Below are 21,037 nucleotides of genomic sequence, written 5' to 3'. Positions count from 1 at the left end.
GGGAGGTGGTGTTTTTGCTGCTGACAGATTTTAACACTTAAACACTATATTATAGCTCCGTGCATCGTCCAACATTTGTTTTAGCCCCTACCTTCGCCCCACGCCCCCGTGTCCGCCCGCAAACCTCTTGAGTAGTGTCCGTAATTTTCGGAATATAAGGCGCACCTGACTATAAGCCCAAATTTGACACAAAAACGGCATTTGTTCATAGATGCATTAAACCGCACTGGACTATAAGCCGCAGATGTCCTCACTGTATTATGGAATATTTACACCAAAAGATATTAACCGGAAACACTTTGTTTGACGGTAGCATCATAAGACTGTCATAAGACCAAATGGACCACCATGAACTTTGAACCAATTGGCTGCAAAGCTTCATTGCTTCAAGAAGCTTCATTTGGCCATCGCTGCTCCCTTGGAGGAGACAGTCAACCTCTACTGCCACCTGCTGTCAACACTGTTTTTGTCCAACATGCCTCCTAGCATACAGGCATAAATAACAATCAAAAATCATGTTCTGTGCTAATCATTTCTTCAGTTACTTTTTCAGTTGTTTCATTAATTATTAGATATGGTATTTTGGTTACACAGTTGACAGTGGCGCCATAAGACTGTCATAAGACAATCATAATTATAACATGACACCGCCATGAGCCATAGACTTCATAATATAGCACACACACACACACACACACTGTGCTTTCCTACAAGATTCTTGGTTAAAAGAAAAAAACAAAACAAATGGGCAGTTATCATTCATTTTACGTAAATATTTTCAAGTATAACGCTAGTAAGAAATCCAATATGGCGGCCGTAGCAGCTAATTTTTCCCATTGTATTCACGTTTCAAAATTCATGCATGGTGTGAAAAATGTAATAATGACCTTGAATCCTCGACCAAATCACTCTTGAGACATTCGTGCCTGCTTGTAGGCTTAAGTTTCGTCCTGTTTCAACCTAAATCTGGCGTTAGAACACAGAGTGTGTTTGAGAGTTGCTCTTCCTGCCAGGGTGCCGGGCTGGTGTGGAGTGGGCCGGCCCCCTACCCGAAGGCTTGGCGCAGGGTATGGAGGAAGTGTCACGTCAATATATTCTGAAGACTATGCGTGATCATTCATGAATGATTATGACAGATGTCCTTTTGTCTCATCCGGCAAATGATTTCACCTTTGCATGGATGTAAAAGATGCGAGCTGGACATAAATGGAGTTAGTGACACAATTTGCGAGATGACACTTAATGACATCTGTCAGAAGCATTCATTAATGACAATGATAGTGTCATGTCATAATTATGACAGTCTTATGGCATAAAGTTACGTTACATAAAGTGTAACGTACCTCATCATCAGAACCCAAATAAATCAACAAATATAGGTTCACTGGACTATAAGCCGCAAGATTCCAAATGAGGGGGAAAAATAGCAGTTTATAGTCCGAAAATTATGGTTATTACTTTGTTGAGTGATGCGTAAAAGGTAAGCGTGGTGTTTGGGATAGCTAGCGAAACTGTAACAGTGACAGAGATGGTAAAGGATGCTAACTCAGAACTGGACAAAATTCATTGAATGGCAGTCAAAAGGAAGCAAAGATTTCCTCTCGGACAGTCTCTAAAGTAACGCATTAAAGCAAAAGCTCTCTCTTTTATTGGGATTTACACTAGAATGTAAAGAACTGAACATACAGTGGGGCAAATAAGTATTTAGTCAACCAGTAATTGTGCAAGTTCTCCCACTTGAAAATATTAGAGAGCCCTGTAATTGTCAACATGGGTAAACCTCAACTATGAGAAACAGAATGTGGAAAAAAAAAAACAGAAAATCACATTGTTTGATTTTTAAAGAATTTATTTGCAAATCATGGTGGAAAATAAGTATTTGGTCTATACCAAAAGTTCATCTCAATACTTTTTTATGTACCCTTTGTTGGCAATAACAGAGGCCAAATGTTTTCTGTAACTCTTCACAAGCTTTTCACACACTGTTGCTGGTATTTTGGCCCATTCCTCCATGCAAATCTCCTCTAAAGCAGTGATGTTTTGGGGCTGTCGTTGGGCAACACGGACTTTCAACTCCCTCCTCACCCCGTAGCGTCAAAGTGAAAACAAGAGCAGGGAGCAAAAATCCCAGAACCACACGGGGGGGACCTAGTGAATGACCTACAGAGAGCTGGGACCACAGTAACAAAGGCTACTATCAGTAACACAATGCACCGCCAGGGATTCAAATCCTGCAGTGCCAGACGTGTCCCCCTGCTGAAGAAAGTACATGTCCAGGCCCGTCTGCGGTTCACTAGAGAGCATTTGGATGATCCAGAAGAGGACTGGGAGAATGTGTTACGGTCAGATGAAACCAAATCGAACTTTTTGGTAGAAAGACAGGTTCTCTTGTTTGGAGGAAAACGAATACTGAATTGCACCATACCCACTGTGAAGCATGGGGGTGGAAACATCATGCTTTGGGGCTGTTTTTCTGCAAAGGGATCAGGAAGACTGATCTGTGTAAAGGAAAGAATACATGGGGCCATGTATCGAAAGATTTTGAGTGAAAATCTCCTTCCATCAGCAAGGGCATTGAAGATGAGACGTGGCTCGGTCTTTCAGCATGACAATGATCCCAAACACACAGCCAGGGCAACAAAGGAGTGGCTTCGTAAGAAGCATTTCAAGGTCCTGGAGTGGCCTAGCCAGTCTCCAGATCTCAACCCCATAGAAAATCTGCGGAGGGAGTTGAAAGTCCGTGTTGCCCAACGATAGCCCCAAAACATCACTGCTCTATAGGAGATCTGCATGGAGGAATGGGCCAAAATACCAGCAACAGTGTGTGAAAAGCTTGTGAAGAGTTACAGAAAACGTTTTGCCTCCATTATTGCCATCAAAGGGTACATAACAAAGTATTGAGATGAACTTTTGGTATTGACCAAATACTTATTTTCCACCATGATTTGCAAATAAATAATTTAAAAATCAAACAATGTGATTTTCTGGGTTTTTTTCCCCCACATTCTGTCTCTCATGGTTGAGGTTTAACCATGTTGACAACTACAGGCCCCTTGAATATTTTCAAGTGGGAGAACTTGCACAATTAGGGTTGACTAAATACATATTTACCCCACCGTAGCGTAATCAACATTCAACAGGGAAGCAGTGATACCTACTCCAATAGAGAAACCCAGGTGTCGCACTGAGTGAATGAAAGCATAATTCTAAAATGGGTTTTGTGTTTGATTCCTATTCAATACATGGCTTTATATTGTTGATATAGTCGACAGAAATTCGTTGTTACATTTTCTGCTAGTGGTGTGTCTTGGTATTTTTTAAATGAAAAAAGTGTTGAGGCTCAAAAAATGTTGAAAAACACTGCCCCAAAGGCCTGAACCAGGTGCTGTTGAACCAACAGCATCCCCCCAAGTTCCGCCCCTGCCACCATGTATTAAGATGCCTTTGCCACAGAGTTAAAAATGAACACCACTCACCTTAGTATATTATATTTCAGGTGTCTATCAGCAACCACAGCTTCTTCTCCAACTACATCGAGCTATTGTCCTTTTTGCAGAAGCGACTGAGTCGACTCTTGCGTGAAGACAACGATAACGCCGATATGTAAGTTTATCAGGAATGTAGCATGTATAATTTTTGACAAAAACTGGGGTTATTCTTTTCTTTTAAGTCTAGCTGTCTCGCCATCTCTTCTGGGAAATGAGTTGGTCATTCCTGCGGGTATTTTTATCCCGCCTTTTTTCCATCCCACATACCCAAGGTAGGAAATTACCATAGATGTATATGCCTGTTCAAAACTAACATTTACTTTATTCAACAGAGCTATGAATTATGGCGTGTTGGGTTTCCTTTTGGCTAAAGATCTCCTTCACCAGCTTCTACCTGACAGTAAGAAAACTTTAGCTGCTCACTGCGTCAATGATTTACAGTTGCACTGTTTTGTAGTTTACTCACAGAGTGAGATGGTGCGCGCCATTGGCCAGTGCGTGTGGTCGCACTACCGCACCGTGACCGACAAGGACATCGGCGAGGTCTCGCTCTCTGCGGCTCAGCAGCAGGAAGTCTCGGTGCAGTATTTAGCACTGCAGATAGCATTGAAGGTCAGATAATCTGCACTTTTGTCATTGTTTGTTTACTGCACAGATGTATGATAATAACAAGGTCATTTCATAATTGGCTTGAAAATGTTTGAAAAATAAGCTGTCACTTCTTCAGGTTTTGACTACATCATCAATAAGAGGTAACAAACTATCAAAGGCTTGATTAGCTCAGCTCACAGATCAATAGTAATTATTTAATACCTGGGTTTTTTATGTATTGTATGATCACTGTAATATGGTTGTGATTCTAGCTAGCTCGTTAGCTATCTGTTATTGCTGACCAATAGATTAAGTAACTTAACTTACTTTTTAGAGTGAGACATTTCATAAAGGCTAAGTATTTTACAAAAATATGAAAATCAGAAGCGAGGAAACAAATTTTTCAAATTTAGCATATGGCGGAAAACTCAGACAAGACTGAAAAAGCAGTTTCTGCTATTGCACTCCTCTCAAAAAGAAACTGATGTATTTTAAGCTAAAACAACTGTTGTGTTTGATAGAACAATATGTCTATATGCTGCCATAGCAGATTCATGCCACATTAAGCCCCCGAACTATTTTTAATTTGTCCGTTTTACCCTGAAAACCCCCGTATACAGACGTCGCGCAGCCGCTTTTGTTTCAACCCAGCCATAAAACAAAGGTAATTAATTATATTTATTATTCAAAATGTGCGTCGTTTTTAGTTTGGAATCATTCATTGATGTCTCATATTTCGTTTTTAAAAAAAAACAACTAAAACATTATTCACTCAAATATTTTAAACTTTTAAACAAATTATGTCACAATGAAAAAACTGGCGTCTGTAAAAAAAAGTCACGAATATCTACCTCATAACTATCGCTTAATTGTATTTTTTTTGTTACTGTCGCATTTTCTCTGAAATGTTAGATGATAAATAATTGATCCAAACGAAAAAGTTGAAAAAAAACGTTTAAAAGGGTAAATATATGAAAAAGAAAATCTCGACCACTCCTTGATGTCTGCGATTTCTGCATCGCGACCCTTGTTATATTACCATGTTTCACCCATGAAATCCCCCAAAAATCCAGCTGTGGCCATTCACAGCTGTGTCTTGACATTCAGTGATACATGCTACATGGAGTTTTTGGATCGAAACAAAGTAGGTACGCGATAATATCTCATTAAAGTCATGGCGTCTGTAATTCTGTTCTCATGTGCTCTCACCTCCAGATAGGGTTTTGCTGTTTAAAAAATATATATATAAAAAAAAAGCCCTCCAGCTCAAAATTTTTCTTCCCCCAGAAAATTGAGATTTTAAGCTTTCAATGATGTATCACACATGCATATCTGACAAATTTGAAAGTTGGCTAAATTGGGGCTCTCAGAGCGGAGCTTCAAGTCACGTGAGTGTTTTCCGCCATATATAAGCAGTATAGCCCGGTGTTGCTGGGCCTGTACTGGGTTGTTGTGGCCAAGGTTTGTTAAATCGACGAATAAGAAACCTCGAAATCAGGGACTCCCCATGATTTTTGGCCGCCAATTCAGTGGTTCCACAGCTACCACCTTGGGCCGCAAGTTGTTTAATTTTGCTCACCTGAAAAATGGTTGATGTTTTTAAAAATGAGTGTCATTGTTTGAAATCTAATGGGTTTACACAATGCTCAGCACTTATCGTGGTAGGAGTGAATTCCGGTAAATGAATTCCGGCGTTACCTACGCAGCCGAAACTTGAAGTTTTGCCGGAAAATGGGACACCCGAGCATATCAATTTTGCCTCGTTACTAACTAGGGATGTCCCGATCGCATATTTTTGCACCCGAATCCGAGTCACCTGATTTTGAGAATCTGTCGATACCGAGTCCTGATCCAATTCCGAATTTTTTAATTAAAAAAAAAAAAATGTATTAGAACAAACGTTCCAAACATGTTACAGTGCTGCACTGTTTACAGTACTTCCTCTTCTTTTTCCACGAGTTTTGCGGAGGATAAAACATAGATATTTTTGTTTCTTTTGGCAAAGCCGTTGTATTTCCGGATTATTTTGTTACTTTTTAGCGCTTAAAAAATTTAAAAATGTACTGCCCAAATCAGTGTGTTTCCTTGTGCACTCCCACAGCCAGCTAACATTGTATGTCCTCAAAAAAAAAAAAAAACACAAGGCATGTTTTTATATGAAGTAATTCATATAAGTTTGTAAAACTGTAACAACGAAACATGCATGCATTCAACACAACTGCATAATACATGCTGGTATACAAATACCATGTAGACACCACACTTCACTTGAGCTACAAGCTATAAGTATATGTTAGCTTCCATGCGGCATGACTTATTCACAAATTTTGTTGATATAGCTTTTCCCCATGAACACACACATACTGCATATTAACAGGCTGTATAGAACAGTAGATGTAAAATACTTACATATAGTTTCCAAGGCAGAAACCTAACAGATAGCACTCAGTAGCGTCGATGCGACCGACAGGCTGTGTACTGTAAAAGTGAATTAGCATGTGTTCCAAACTGTGTCACACGCATAAGCGGAGTTTAAGGGGAGGCCAGGGGGGCTAGAGAAGTGTCATTGCATGTAATTGACTTTCATATATATATATATATATATATATATATATATATATATATATATATATATATATATATATATATATATATATATATATATATATATGTTGTAAAGCAAAAAGCAAACAACAAAAATGAATGCAATGAACAAAAATATATATTTTTATAATGGGTCAAAATTATTTTTCGAACAAATCATGTGACTAGCATCTTAGAGGGTCATTTGCTGTGCATATTATTTTAAAAAAATAAAAAATAAAAAAGTTTGGGGAGGGCAATTTTATTTTTCAAATGATTTTTTTCTTCGTTTGAAAATATTTTTTTTGAATGAATCAACTTTTGGGGGAATTGAATGATTTAGACACAAACACAAAAAGTCCAAACACAAAAAGGATTGCTAAAATCAAAGAAAACGTTTTAAATTAAAAATTAAGTGTTCAAATGCGAATATTTGAGTCTCAAATATTTTTTCGCATTCAAAAACTTTTTTTCTATGATTGAAATTTTTCTTTTTTTGATTGAGGGGATTTTTCATTTGAAAATATATATTTTTTGTTTGAAGCAACTTATTTTTATATTTAATTATAAAGACACAAATGTCCTAGCCAAAATGTGGCCCAAACGCAAAACATTACTTCAATCAAAAAAGTTGCTTTTATAAAAAAAATTGACTTCAATCCAAAAAAAAAAAAAATCAAGGAAAAATAGCTTTCAAATGCATTTTTTGAGTGTCAAATTTATTTTTGCATTCACACACATTTTAAAAAATCAAATAATGAAGACACAAATCTACCTCCGTATGGCTCTGCCCAGGGGATGCAATTTTTGACTGGGGTATCGGGGGTACTTTGATACAAAATCTACCTAAGAACACTCACAGACGCTTACGGTACAAATGTGTAAATTTTCAAGAAAATTGGTCAAGCCGTTTCGGTGTCCAAAGGGAACGAACACACACACACCCCGACAAACACACCCCAAGTTCCATTTATACAGGTAGTCCCAGGGTTACGACATACTCAACTTACACGATTTCAGCTTTACGACGCTGGATTCTCGTCTGCCATTTCTTCTTCAGTCGTTTTTTTTGTTGCACAAACAGTTCGTTATTGTACCTTACAGTATCTTATTTTGGACTATGCTTTATTAATATGACGTGTTCTGTCCTCACTAAACGTGAAGTTAAGCTTTACAGACAGCAAGCGAAGCAATTGTGCTTTTTGAAGCTTTTTACTTCACTTTTGACCATTTGTAAGTGTAAAGCTGTAACAAGTGTAAAGCTGTAACAAACATATGTATACCATTGTCCAAAACAACACGCATTTTATTAATGAAACACTTGAAAACTTGAAAACAATTGGTGTTCAAACATCCATCTAGTCTGATCAATGTATAAATTTAGTTTGGCCTAATTTGCCAAACAAAAATCCGCTACCTATGCTATGAATGCTAATGTATTTACAATTCTCATAGCAAATCGCTCACACATAACTCCACAAACTGTAGCTTTCAACTTTATTACAAATGCATGCACAAACATATTTTCGCTGAAACAATTTACAGCCTTATGTGGGCCAAATCAGAGATTAGCTATCAGTTGTGTTTCCAGGATGCCAGCTGTGGGTGGGCATTAGTCTTACCTGGGGGGCAAAAAATAAATAAAATAAAATAAATAATTAAATAAAATAAAGCTACAATGCTCAAGTAGGTCGAAATCCAGCGTAGGGCTACTGCACCTTAAAACATTGTTTTCTACTTGAGATAACTGTTGTTGTGATTTGGTCCAAACTCGGCATGTGCCGGTATGAGATTTTGACGGTACGATAACCGTCAGCAAAAATACCGCGGTATCACGGTATTGCAATTATAGCTCTAAAATGTGTTATTTTGAGATGTAAAAAAAAAAAAAAAAAAAAAAACTTTTTTCCATTGAACGGAATTATTTTATTTTTCTGAATATATTTGTAAATTAGACCATCAACACGACTATAACGTTAAAATAAATAAATAAAATAACAAAAAATAAATAACAAATATTTTAAATAAAATTAACATAAATAGGACTTTAAGCCTGCACCCACAGCTCAAGTACTTCAATATTACTTAGAACAAGAACAAAAATTATTATTTTCCATAAAAAAGTAAACACTTCTAAATAAAATTTTAAGAGATACATACATATATTTTGCAGGCACTTCAACATTTTAGAGACTTACTCATTTTCTCCATATTTCTCACTCAGTCCAAGTTATGATGCAGGAATGTGAGCATGTTCACTTTTTCTGGGTTAGGTTTGGAGCGGTGAGGTGAGAGGATGTGTCCACTACTACTATTGATAATTAGTTGAATATTAATGGAAAGCAAGAGTATGACTCGTATCATATTTACACATTATACACACACTCTCAACACAGAAAGTCACCAGAGAGAAAAAAACACCACAAGCTGTATTATGTTATTTTGATCAGATGTTTACAATGGCGAAAGAATTAAGGTTGCCAACAGTCTTGTATTGTCCGGGACAGCCCACAATATAGGAAGTTCCGATTGGTTCCGTCGGCAGCGGCGATACCAATCGGAACTTCCTATATTCCGGGTTGTCCCGCACAATCCGGGACTGCTGGCAAGTACCCTAGCGCTGAAGACTTTAGGAAAGTTGGCCAATGGTAGAGAGGAACCCGGTTAGCCGTCTTGACATGCTAACTAGCCACATTATCTGCCGCGTTAACAAGCTACCGTAATTTTCGGACTATAAGCCGCTACTTTTTTCCGTCATTTTGATACCTGTGGCTTATAGTCCAGTGCGGCTTATTTGTTGATTTTTTTTAGGTAACACTTTATTTGACAGCGGTGTCATAAGACTGTCATAAGATCATCAAAATTATGAAATGACACTATCATGGACATTACTGAATGCTTATGTCATTAAGTGTCATTTGGCAAATAATGTCACTAACTCAATTTTTGTCCATCTTGGATCTTTTGCATCCATTCAAAAGTGAGCTCATTTGCCGGATAACACTTAATGACATCTGTTATAAGCATTCATTAATGCTCAGGACAGAGACATGTCATAATTATGGCACCACTGTCAAATAAAGTGTCAGTAAATACCATAACTAGCAATTGATGAAACAATTGGAACAGTAACTGAAGAAATATTTAGCACAGAACATGATTTTTGATTGTTATTTACATCTGTAGAACTGCAATGCATGCTAAGAGGCATGTTGGATGACAACAGTCAATAGCAGGATGCAGCAGAGGTTGACTGTCTCCCCCAAGGGAGCAGTGATGGCCAAATGAAGCTTCTTGAAGCAATAAAGCTTTGCAGTAACTGCTTCAAAGTTTAATGATGGTCATTTGGTCTCATGACAGACAGTTTGATGCCGCTGTCAAATAAGGTTGTACCGGTTGATATCTTTTGGTGTAAATATCCCATGATACAGTGAGGACAGCTGCGGCTTATAGTCCAGTGCGGCTTATCTATGAACAAATGCCATTTTTGTGCCAAATTTGGTGGGCTGCGGCTTATAGTCAGGTGCGCCTTATAGTGCGAAAATTAGGGTAGTTACGTGATGTCAAAGTATTTGTTTAACTATCACTAAACATGCTGGAGAAAAATCTCGTTGCTGGTGGGAAACGTAAATTACAGGAAACGTAAATGACAGCATTTACTTACCTTCAATTTTGTATAAAGTGACGGATGATGGTCACGTGAATGCGAAATCAAGTTTGAGGTGCCGCCCCACTTTGCAGCCACCCTCCGCAAGCAAGCCTTGCCTTCCTCCTCTAATCCGTGGCCGTTTGCTTCTTTTCGGTAGCGAAAATACTCCCATACAAGCAATTTTGGTTTTTTTTGACAGAGGAAAAAGCTCACCACCTTTAGTCATTGTTTCAACTCTAGTCTACAGCACAGAGTAGCGTCACTGACGGACATAGCAACAACCCGAGGGGAAGCGGTGAGTGCTCCTGCTCCATTTCTCGCTGCATTTTTGGGACATGAAAAATAGCTAATACCGTACTTTGGTGTGACAGAAAATTTTAGTGGTTTTGAAACCGTGCCGTTTTAATACCACGGTAAACCTTGAAACTGGTAACCGGCACATGTCTAGTCTAAGCAAATAAAAGTTGATTTGATTTTATTTGACTTAGAACACATCCATAACTGTACAGTATGGACATGCAGGTGACAATGTTTTATTTAGGTAACCTATTGTGGTTCCTTGGTTTTATTATTATCATTATAGTTATTCTTTGTTCCGCAGCCCCTTTGAGCTCAATTTGACCCCCTTAGAATGCTTCAAAATGCACCATAATCGGCAGGCGGGTCAAGACAGGTGCAATGTTTGATACTGTGTAAAGACAAATTCCAAATACACTATGTAGCGCCCCCTAGCAGTCATTCTTTGTCCCGCCGACGCTTTGAGCACTACTTTGACCCCCTCAAAATGCTTCAAAACTCACTAAACTCAACAGCCAGGTGAACACTGGTGAAAACTTTGATAAAATGTAAAAAAAAAAGAAATATATATATATATATATATATATATATATATATATATATATATATATATATATATATATATATATATATATTTATTCGTAAATGTGTGTAGCGCCCCCTAGGAACAAAACCAACTTTTTTTTTTTTTTAAGGTGAAAGAGGAGGTAACAACGCGAAGGTTAAAACTTAGAACACATCAGTACTATATGAATGGGATACCATATGCGGTGCCCAGACTGCCGTTAGTACTACATCCAGTTTTCTTTGGGTGGGCAGAGCGTGTCCATGGGTGCCCCCCCCCCCCGGTAACGCCCCTGTTAGCTATCCCTTATCCATGTCAGACATCTGAGTCTGCTTCCCAGTCCTACAAGGTGACAGTCCAGCCAGACCCAACGCTGCCACCAGAGGGCAGTGTAGCCTCCGTCATTAAACAAATACAATACTTTTGGACTTTTTGGACAGTTATTTTGAGGGTTCATTCTGAGTTACGCGGAAATTCAGTTTACGTCGCCAGCGTAGGAACTCATTCGTAAACCGGGGACTACTTTTATATCAGTTTAGATATGTTATTCATTGCTTTCTTCAACTATGGTAAAAACGTTATGGTGAAAGGGTTGCATGCATATTGTGGGATATGTTGCACAACTAATAATTCCATATTTGAAATATTATGTTTACAAAAACTAATGTTCCCCCCCAAAAAATGATAATATTACCCTTAAAATGACTTTTAAACTGTTATATATATATATTTATTATTTAGCGACTTACTTTTTGTTATTGGAGGGGAGTAAAAGAGAGTATTGGTAATTTCGGGCTACACTAGACTTATTTAGTATAATTAAAAATACAGTGGGGAGAACAAGTATTTGATACACTGCCAATGGGTTTTCCCATTGACTGTGTATCAAATACTTGTTCTCCCCACTGTATTTTAAAGCATTATTATCTGAGTATTTTTTTTTAATTTGGTCTCAGGACAAATAAAGTGACTCAGAAACTGCATGTGGATTTTTTTTTTTTTTTTACTTAAAGGGTGGGATGTGAATGTTCTCCATCCTGGAATAAAAGAACAGTTTTGTTTTGTCTTAAAGGCGTATGAAAAGAGTCTGAAGAAGCAACCAGCAGACACGTCCATCTCAGAATTCTCACATACCCATCTGTTTTTCATCGCCTTCTCTCAGGTACTTCTTAGATCTTCATAGCGATTCATGAGATTTCCCTTATTTACTTCTGAGTTCTCTCCCTACAGGCCAACTGTGACGCTGACCAATATCACCACTTGATGCCTATGGAGCCGTCGTTCATCATGACAGTCGTTTGCGCCAAATCACGTCTTTGTCCCACAAACCTGCAATGCCTCAAAACAACTCGGCGGTACTCATGGAATGGATGCTGAATGTGTTTAAAGGCAAAATGTTAAATTCATATATGTGACATATGTAAGATACTTTTTGTACATAAGTCTAGTTTGTGTGCTTTATTAGTTGCAGTTTTGTTCTGTTGTAAAATAAACTGTTGAGGTCCAATGATAAATGAACTCTTAATTTAAATGCTGGGTGAATTCAGCATTAAGTATACAACTGAAAAACTGATTGTTATTTTTAGCACAGTGAGTACACAAGATATCTCCAAAAAATTGACATTTCGCAGGGTAATAGTTTTGGCCATTCTTGTTAGGGAAAAAAAAAAAATCACAGAATTTAAAAAGGCATATCAAAACGTTTATATTTAGGCAAGGCAAGGCGAAGCAAATATGTTTATATAGCAAAATTCAACACAAGGCATTTCAAAGTGCTTTACATCACATGAAGATCATAAAAATCACATTACAATAAATAGAACGTAAAAACAAAGACTCAAAATAGGAAATAAAATTATACATAAAAATCACATTTAATCACAAATAGAATATAAAAAAAAATTTAAATAAAAAATAAAATAAAATTAATACTATTACTACTACTACTGCTAATAATTCAAATCAGCAATGGAGATAAGCACAAGAGGAATAGAAAGCAAATAGATTGAAATATATAGACAGTTATGGATACGCAGTGCTTAATAAAAGCGTTTTTAGCCCTGATTTAAAGGAGCTAACAGTTTGAACATACTTCAGACCTTCAGGTAACTTGTTCCAGTGGTGAGGAGCATAATAACTAAACGCTGCCTCACCCTGCTTGGTTCTTGTTCTTGGAACATACAGGAGACGACCTTAGGGGTCTAGATGTTTCATAGGAATCTTAACAAATCAAGCATGTATTTTGGTCCAAGGCCATTAAGTGTTTTGTAGACAAGAAGTAGTATTTTATAGTCCTCCTTTTTAATATATCATGTTTTTTTACGTTGAGAAATGCCCCCCATAAAAGTTATTTTGCATCATGGTATACCCTTGAAACGCAGTCCCCAAAGACAGCATTTATACAATAATTCACCAAACAGCTAAAAAATGCTGACCTAGTAGCAAAAATTTAAAAACAGAAGAGCTTGCCATGTCACAGGTGACACACATTTAGAACACGTGAAATCGATCACAGAAAACTAAATTTTCTTTCACCTTTGAATAAATAAAGACGTTGGTAGTAACACGTTACATTTACTCACATTTACTTAAGTAACTTTTTGAGAAAAATGTACTCCTTAGAGTAATTTTACTACGCAATACTTTTTATTTTTGCTACAGTATATTTGTCAAGAAACACTCTTACTCCACTACTTTGGGCTACACTACAGTCGTTACATTTTTCGGCTTTACACTACATATTGATTTTATTATTGCCCGAGATGCCGACAGTGGCCGTCCCAGGTACACCAATGAGACGTAGAAACAGTAACCACATAACTCCATTATGCCTATCAGAATTAACAATGTTTTTTCTCCACTAGAGGGTACTTATGCTCTTTAGACGGGTGATGTTTCATATCGTTTTTCTAGTCTTAATTAGATGATTTTTGTGTTCTTATTTTGGCCTAATATGGTCATGTAATAGGTTATAATACAGTATAATAATAACAGTTCGTATCGATAAGGTTGTGCTGAGAAAAAAAATACCATCATTTAAAAAAAAGAATCAAACATTTTAAGGTTACTCACAATGTTCCTCATTACGTGAGTAGTCTTTTCAACGAACTTTTTTACTTGTGCTTGAGTACATTTTTGGATGACTTTTACTTGAGAAAAATTAATTACAAGTAATGCAACTCTTGAGTAAATATTTGGGCTACACTACCCAACTCTGAATAAATAAGATGTTCAAAACCGTTCCTGTTCAATTTAATTCATCTAACTTCAGTGGTTCCCGAGATATTTGCGTTTACAGTATATAAAATTTTTGGGACACCCTGTTTATATCAATTGTCAGACTCACTGCTCTGGGGCCAGAGCCAACCCGCCACATCAATTTGCGTGGCCCGTGAAAGTAAATCATGAACGTCGACTTTGTTTTTTGCTAAAATATTAAACATAAGGAAAATATTTGCTATCAAGACACTTTAAAAAAAGAGACTTTGAACAATTATGAGGCCAACAAACTACTCAAAATAGTTAGCGATTCATTTCATTGTAAACTTTTTCTATATCTTTCTAGAATGCAAAGGTGAATACAGAACAAAGTTCACTATTGAATAATTCACTAACAAAAAATGTTTTGCATTGGTTCAAACGCTTGAGGAATTTCGAGGTGCTAAATCTCAATCTGACCTTAGTTTTATTTCTGTAAGATCTTTTTGACAACTGCAGACACAGGAGACCCAACAATAGGGACAATGTGATATGATTACTGCATTGCTGCCAAAGTACTCCAATATGTGAAAGCCGGCCAGCTATGACAAAGTAATGTTGACAATGATTCAGAAAAATGTATAGAACTATGCAAAGGACAGAAAAGTTGAACTGGAATTGGGTGAAAAATATATGACAAATTTGTATAAAATAACACAAATATAAGAAAATAGTGCAAGAAAACCAAAAACTGATGTCACATACTTTATAGAATCAGTTGATACTCATGCAACAAAAATGGGAAAACGCCAGTTTAATAGATTATTTGTTGATAAATCAGTGACACTCGTCTCATTGCCTCCATTGTGACTCCGATGGCTGACTCTCCAAAAGAAATCATTACTATATACAAAATGGCCTGTGACGAGTTTGACACTGCTGCTGTATATATACTTTATACATAACTGCAGTAAAATGTTTGTTTAATAACATCATACAAAATAGGATCCATGTAATGTCACAGTTTATAGGATTGGGTTTTGCCCGGTCAACAGCGGGCCGATGAACATCACAACACCCCCCAAACTTCCTCAAAAGCCGAGCACATCTTGGCACAGGTGAGTGCGGCGGACAGGGGATAATTACTGATGGACACGGTTTTCTCTGTGTAGTCAACGTTGACCTGTCAAAAGATGAAAAACTAATGAATAAAACACACCTGACTGGGGATGCGAAAAAGCCAACGTTACTCACTGCTCCGTGCGCAAACGCTCCAATCACCACAGCGGCCGGGCCCTCGGGCACCACCGTGCGGGGACAGACGGCCTCTCCGGCGGAGAAGGAGGTGGCGATCCGCGGACAGCCAGGGGGCAGGTGGTCCGAAACGGGATTTTTTATCATTCTTAGGAGCTTTTGAGGACCGTCGGATGCTCGCACACTCAGCTTGTGCAGCAACTGAACTGAAATTAGTCAGTGCAACACAAGCACACAATTACATTAATACAGTGCCTTGCAAAAGTATTCGGCCCCCTTGAACCTTGCAACCTTTCGCCACATTTCAGGCTTCAAACATAAAGATATAAAATTTGAATTTTTTGTCAAGAATCAACAACAAGTGGGACACAATCGTGAAGTGGAACAAAATTTATTGGATAATTTAAACTTTTTTAACAAATAAAAAACTGAAAAGTGGGGCGTGCAATATTATTCGGCCCCCTTGCGTTAATACTTTGTAGCGCCACCTTTTGCTCCAATTACAGCTGCAAGTCGCTTGGGGTATGTTTCTATCAGTTTTGCACATCGAGAGACTGACATTCTTGCCCATTCTTCCTTGCAAAACAGCTCGAGCTCAGTGAAGTTGGATGGAGAGTGTTTGTGAACAGCAGTCTTCAGCTCTTTCCACAGATTCTCGATCGGATTCAGGTCTGGACTTTGACTTGGCCATTCTAACACCTGGATACGTTTATTTTTGAACCATTCCATTGTAGATTTGGCTTTATGTTTTGGATCATTGTCCTGTTGGAAGATAAATCTCCGTCCCAGTCTCAGGTCTTGTGCAGATACCAACAGGTTTTCTTCCAGAATGTTCCTGTATTTGGCTGCATCCATCTTCCCGTCAATTTTAACCATCTTCCCTGTCCCTGCTGAAGAAAAGCAGGCCCAAACCATGATGCTGCCACCACCATGTTTGACAGTGGGGATGGTGTGTTCAGGGTGATGAGCTGTGTTGCTTTTACGCCAAACATATAGTTTTGCATTGTGGCCAAAAAGTTCAATTTTGGTTTCATCTGACCAGAGCACCTTCTTCCACATGTTTGGTGTGTCTCCCAGGTGACTTGTGGCAAACTTTAAACGAGACTTTTTATGGATATCTTTGAGAAATGGCTTTCTTCTTGCCACTCTTCCATAAAGGCCAGATTTGTGCAGTGTACGACTGATTGTTGTCCTATGGACAGACTCTCCCACCTCAGCTGTAGATCTCTGCAGTTCATCCAGAGTGATCATGGGCCTCTTGGCTGCATCTCTGATCAGTTTTCTCCTTGTTTGAGAAGAAAGTTTGGAAGGACGGCCAGGTCTTGGTAGATTTGCAGTGGTCTGATGCTCTTTCCATTTCAATATGATGGCTTGCACAGTGCTGCTTGAGATGTTTAAAGCTTGGGAAATCTTTTTGTATCCAAATCCGGCTTTAAACTTCTCCACAACAGTATCTCGGACCTGCCTGGTGTGTTCCTTGGTTTTCATAATGCTCTCTGCACTTTAAACAGAACCCTGAGACTATCACAGAGCAGGTGCATTTATACGGAGACTTGATTACACACAGGTGGATTCTATTTATCATCATCGGTCATTTAGGACAACATTGGATCATTCAGAGATCCTCACTGAACTTCTGGAGTGAGTTTGCTGCACTGAAAGTAAAGGGGCCGAATAATATTGCACGCCCCACTTTTCAGTTTTTTATTTGTTAAAAAAGTTTAAATTATCCAATAAATGTTGTTCCACTTCACGATTGTGTCCCACTTGTTGTTGATTCTTGACAAAAAAAATTAAATTTCATATCTTTATGTCTGAAGCCTGAAATGTGTCGAAAGGTTGCAAGATTCAAGGGGGCCGAATACTTTTGCAAGGCACTGTATACACAGCTGGCCAAAAGTATTGGCACCCCTTCAATTTTGTCAGATAATTCTCAATTTCTCCCTGAAAATTATTGCAATTACAAATACTTTGGTAGTAATATCTTCATTTATTTTGCTTGCAATGAAAAAACAAAAGCGAATGGAAAAAAAATTGAATCATTGTCATTTTACACAAAACTCCAAAAATGGGCTGGACAAAAGTACTTGGTAGCACAACCTTTAGACCAAATAACTGTGAAAAACCACTTCCAGTATCCATCAATGAGTTTCTTACAATGTTCTACTGGAATTTTAGACCATTCTTCTTTGTCTAACTGCTTCAGGTCTCTGACATTTGAAGGGTGCCTTCTCCAAACTGCCATTTTCAGATCTCTCCACAGGTGTTCTATGGGATTCAGGTCTGGACTCATTGCTGGCCACCTTAAAAGTCTCCAGTGCTTTCTCTCAAATAATTTTTTTAGTGCTTTTTGAAGTGCGTTTTGGGTCATTGTCCTGCTGGAAGACCCGTGACTTCTGAGAGAGACCCAGCTTTCCTCACACTGGGCCCTACATTATGCTGCAAAATTTGTTGGTAGTCTTCAGACTTCATAATGCCATGCACACGGTCAAGTAGTCCAGTGCCAGAGGTAGCTAAGCAACCCCAAAACATCAGGGCACCTCCTCCATGTTTGACTATGGGGACCGTGGTCTTTTCTTTGAAGGCCTCGTTTTTTACCCCTGCAAACTCTGTGTTGATGCCTTAGCTCTACTTTTGTCTCATCTGACCAGAGAATATTCTTCCAAAACATTTTTGGCTTTCTCAGGTAAGTTTTGACAAACTCCAGCCTGTTTTTTTTTTTTTTTTTATGTCTCTGGGTCAGAAGTGGTGTCTTTTTGGGTATCCTACCATAGAGTCCCTTTTCATTCAGACAGATAGTGAGGGTTGACACTGTCGTAGCCTCGGACTGCAGGACAGCTTGAACTTGTTTGGATGTTAGTCGAAGTTCTTTATCCACCATCCGCACAATCTTTCGTTGAAATCACTCAATTTTTCTTTTCCATCCACATCTAGGGAGGTTAGCCACAGTGCCATGGGCTTTACACTTATTGATGACACTGCGCACGGAAGTCACACGAACATTCATGTCTTGGAAGATTAGGGTTTGGCATCAAGAATCGAGCATCGATGGTGTTTTCCGAAATTTCCAGGTTCGCGGTGAATCAGTAACAGGCACACTTTTGCTCAATAGACGATGTTTATTGATTAGAAAATGCAGAATAAATGAGATTTATTGATTACAATCCCACAAGAGCAAGCAAACAGATATCAAAAACAAGCATACAAATGGTAACATGATGCTAGATTTGAGTTTGTCAATCTCAGAATCCCCGCGCTACGTTACAGCACAACCAAGTGTCCCCTAGCAATGGAAATCGCTTACCGTGACAAACGAGTGGGAAGCTAACAACACTCCAGTAAAGCGGCAAAGGGACAAAGCCAGGCGATCCGTACGTGACCCCTGGTGGACTTCCTTTGCCGCTTTACTGGAGTGTTGTTGGCTTCCCACTCGTTTGTCACGGTAAGCGATTTTCATTGCTAGGGGACACTTGGTTGTGCTGTAACGTAGCCCGGGGATTCTGAGATTGGTAACATGGTGCTAGATTTGAGTTTGTCATTTGTTTGCTTGTTTTTGATATATGTTTGCTTGCTCTTGTGGGATTGTAATCAATAAATCTCATTTATTCTGCATTTTCTAATCAATAAACATAGTCTATTGAGCAAAAGTGTGCCTGTTACTGATTCACCGCGAACCTAGAAATTTCGGAAAACAGATCTGAACCGGTTCTAACACTCCGATGCTCCTGGAATAGTTCGAATTTTTAAATTTCAATTCCTTGTTTCAATGCCCTGACCGCCGAGCGGAAAACAATTGCTCGAGTTCAAAGACTGATATTTATATACAAGTTAAAATTAGCCATGTAAGAAGTTCAGTTAATTAAAAAAAATGTTGAGAAGTTAAGACTTTAATATAAACTATGCATTTTTTTTTTTACCCTACCTTTTGAAAGAATCAGAATCGTTTGGAACCGGAATCGAAACGTGGAGTCAGAATCGCTAAATTTCAAACAATGCCCAACCCTATTGAAGATAAACGTGTAGCCTTAAGATTGCCAATGCTTCCTAACAATTTTGCTTCTCAAGTTCTCAGACACTTCTTTGGTCTTCTTTCTTTTCTCCATGCTCAAAGTGGTACACACAAGGACACAGGACAGAGGTTGAGTCAACTTAAATCCATTTTAACTGGTTGCAACTTGCAAGTGTGATTTAGTTATTCCCACCACCTGTTATGTGCCACAGGTAAGTATAAGGTGCTTGTAATTACACAAATTACAGAAGCATCACATAATTTTTCAAAGGGTACCAATACCATTTTTAGAGTTTTGTGTAAAATGATAATGATTTAATTTTTTTCCATTCTCTTTTGTGTTTTTTCATTGCAAGCAAAATAAAAAAAGATATTGCTACCAAAGCATTTGTAATTGCAATCATTTTCTGAGAGAAATTGAGCATTATCTGACAGAATTGCAGGGGTGCCAATGGTTTTGACCAGTAGTGTAGCACTGTATTAGAAAAAATATCAACATGCAAGTAGTGTTTACATAATTTGTTTACCTATAAGGCCACAGAATCGTGGAAAGGTTCTTGGAATGCGTGTCTGCGGGTTGATTTCTATCAACGCGTTCTTCTCTGTATGGATGTAAACCTGCAGCAGACCTGCTCTGTTCAGGGGACTGTCCATCAACATGAGGAGACACTAGTGGAGGGAATTCATGTTTATATTGTCACATAATGGTGCTCTGCAAGAATGCATTTAAAAAAAAAAAAAAAAGTGAACTCAATTTTATTTGTTGTTGTTTACTGATTACCTGATGTGTTATATCTGGCCTTATATGCCCTGGATCTCTTCCACTTTTGATTATGATGTTCTTGTGTTGGTCGCAGTTCAACAGCTCAAAGGTTTTCCCAACCTGAATTTTCAGAAACGCATTTTCTAACAATTATTCATACAATTAAACAAATTGAAAACAATTACCACATCACTTGATCTGAATTGAACAATTAAAATAAATTTGATTTGTAAAAACGTAGCAAGAGTATTGTTGCTGGTTCGTAAAAAATAAAGTTAAAGCGGGTCATGACGTCATCACAACAAACTTCAGGACATGGCCACAGTTTTACCTTAACGGTCTCGAGCGAGGCACCCTCCAAAATCACAACCAGTCGCCTCTCTACCATCCGATCGTGCAGGCTGCGGAGATGTTTAGCAGGTTTTGGTTCATATTCGTCCAAATGTTCCAGACCACGCTTCTTCCCGTTGGCGGCAGCCATTTTGCCTTGTGTCCAACGGTCGCATGATGGTGACGTCACTTTTGGAGCCGTTCAGAACGGGTCTCATCGTCTCTTCGTAATATCATGCCTTTGCGAATAATTGGCTTACTCGTTCAGGAAAAGCTAGCTATAATACTAATAACTAATTATATACATTAA

The 21,037-nt window shown here is 38.2% G+C and overlaps 2 protein-coding genes across 3 annotated transcripts in view; one reads left to right on the top strand and one right to left on the bottom strand.

The window, feature by feature from the left end:
- Positions 1-14,377, top strand: part of kel (Kell metallo-endopeptidase (Kell blood group)) — a 34,372-nt gene extending 19,995 nt beyond the window's left edge. The window contains exons 12-17 of one of the 2 annotated variants that reach the window (XM_057834910.1): positions 3,557-3,603; positions 3,671-3,760; positions 3,821-3,888; positions 3,946-4,100; positions 12,246-12,335; positions 12,404-14,377. In XM_057834910.1, the coding sequence (XP_057690893.1) occupies positions 3,557-3,603; positions 3,671-3,760; positions 3,821-3,888; positions 3,946-4,100; positions 12,246-12,335; positions 12,404-12,550 (597 nt within the window). In that variant the 3' untranslated portion in view covers positions 12,551-14,377. Of the gene's footprint in view, positions 1-3,496; positions 3,604-3,670; positions 3,761-3,820; positions 3,889-3,945; positions 4,101-12,245; positions 12,336-12,403 lie in introns of both variants that reach the window. The other variant, XM_057834909.1, reaches the window with a different exon arrangement.
- A 793-nt stretch (positions 14,378-15,170) lies between these two features.
- On the bottom strand, positions 15,171-20,896 carry emg1 (EMG1 N1-specific pseudouridine methyltransferase). The gene is made up of 5 exons (XM_057834911.1): positions 20,729-20,896; positions 20,416-20,517; positions 20,162-20,303; positions 15,626-15,831; positions 15,171-15,554 (listed from the first exon to the last, which is right to left on the bottom strand). Exons 1-5 carry the CDS (start codon positions 20,876-20,878, stop codon positions 15,441-15,443), a joined length of 714 nt encoding a protein of 237 aa, XP_057690894.1. The 5' UTR covers positions 20,879-20,896; the 3' UTR covers positions 15,171-15,440.
- Positions 20,897-21,037: the final 141 nt, after the last annotated feature.

The sequence above is a fragment of the Corythoichthys intestinalis genome, chromosome 4 (genome assembly GCF_030265065.1).
Source record: "Corythoichthys intestinalis isolate RoL2023-P3 chromosome 4, ASM3026506v1, whole genome shotgun sequence".
NCBI lineage: Eukaryota > Metazoa > Chordata > Actinopteri > Syngnathiformes > Syngnathidae > Corythoichthys > Corythoichthys intestinalis.
Note: the sequence above shows the minus strand (reverse complement) of the source record. Positions and strands in the feature narration are given on the sequence as shown.

Coding starts and splice junctions, on each gene's coding strand:
- emg1 (XM_057834911.1), bottom strand. CDS start 20,878: ATGGCTGCCGCCAACGGGAAGAAGCGTGGTCTGGAACATTTGGACGAA. Junction 20,518..20,728: donor CCTCGCTCGAGACCGTTAAG/GTAAAACTGTGG, acceptor CTGAAAATTCAG/GTTGGGAAAACCTTTGAGCT. Junction 15,832..20,161: donor ACGATTCTGTGGCCTTATAG/GTAAACAAATTA, acceptor GACTAATTTCAG/TTCAGTTGCTGCACAAGCTG.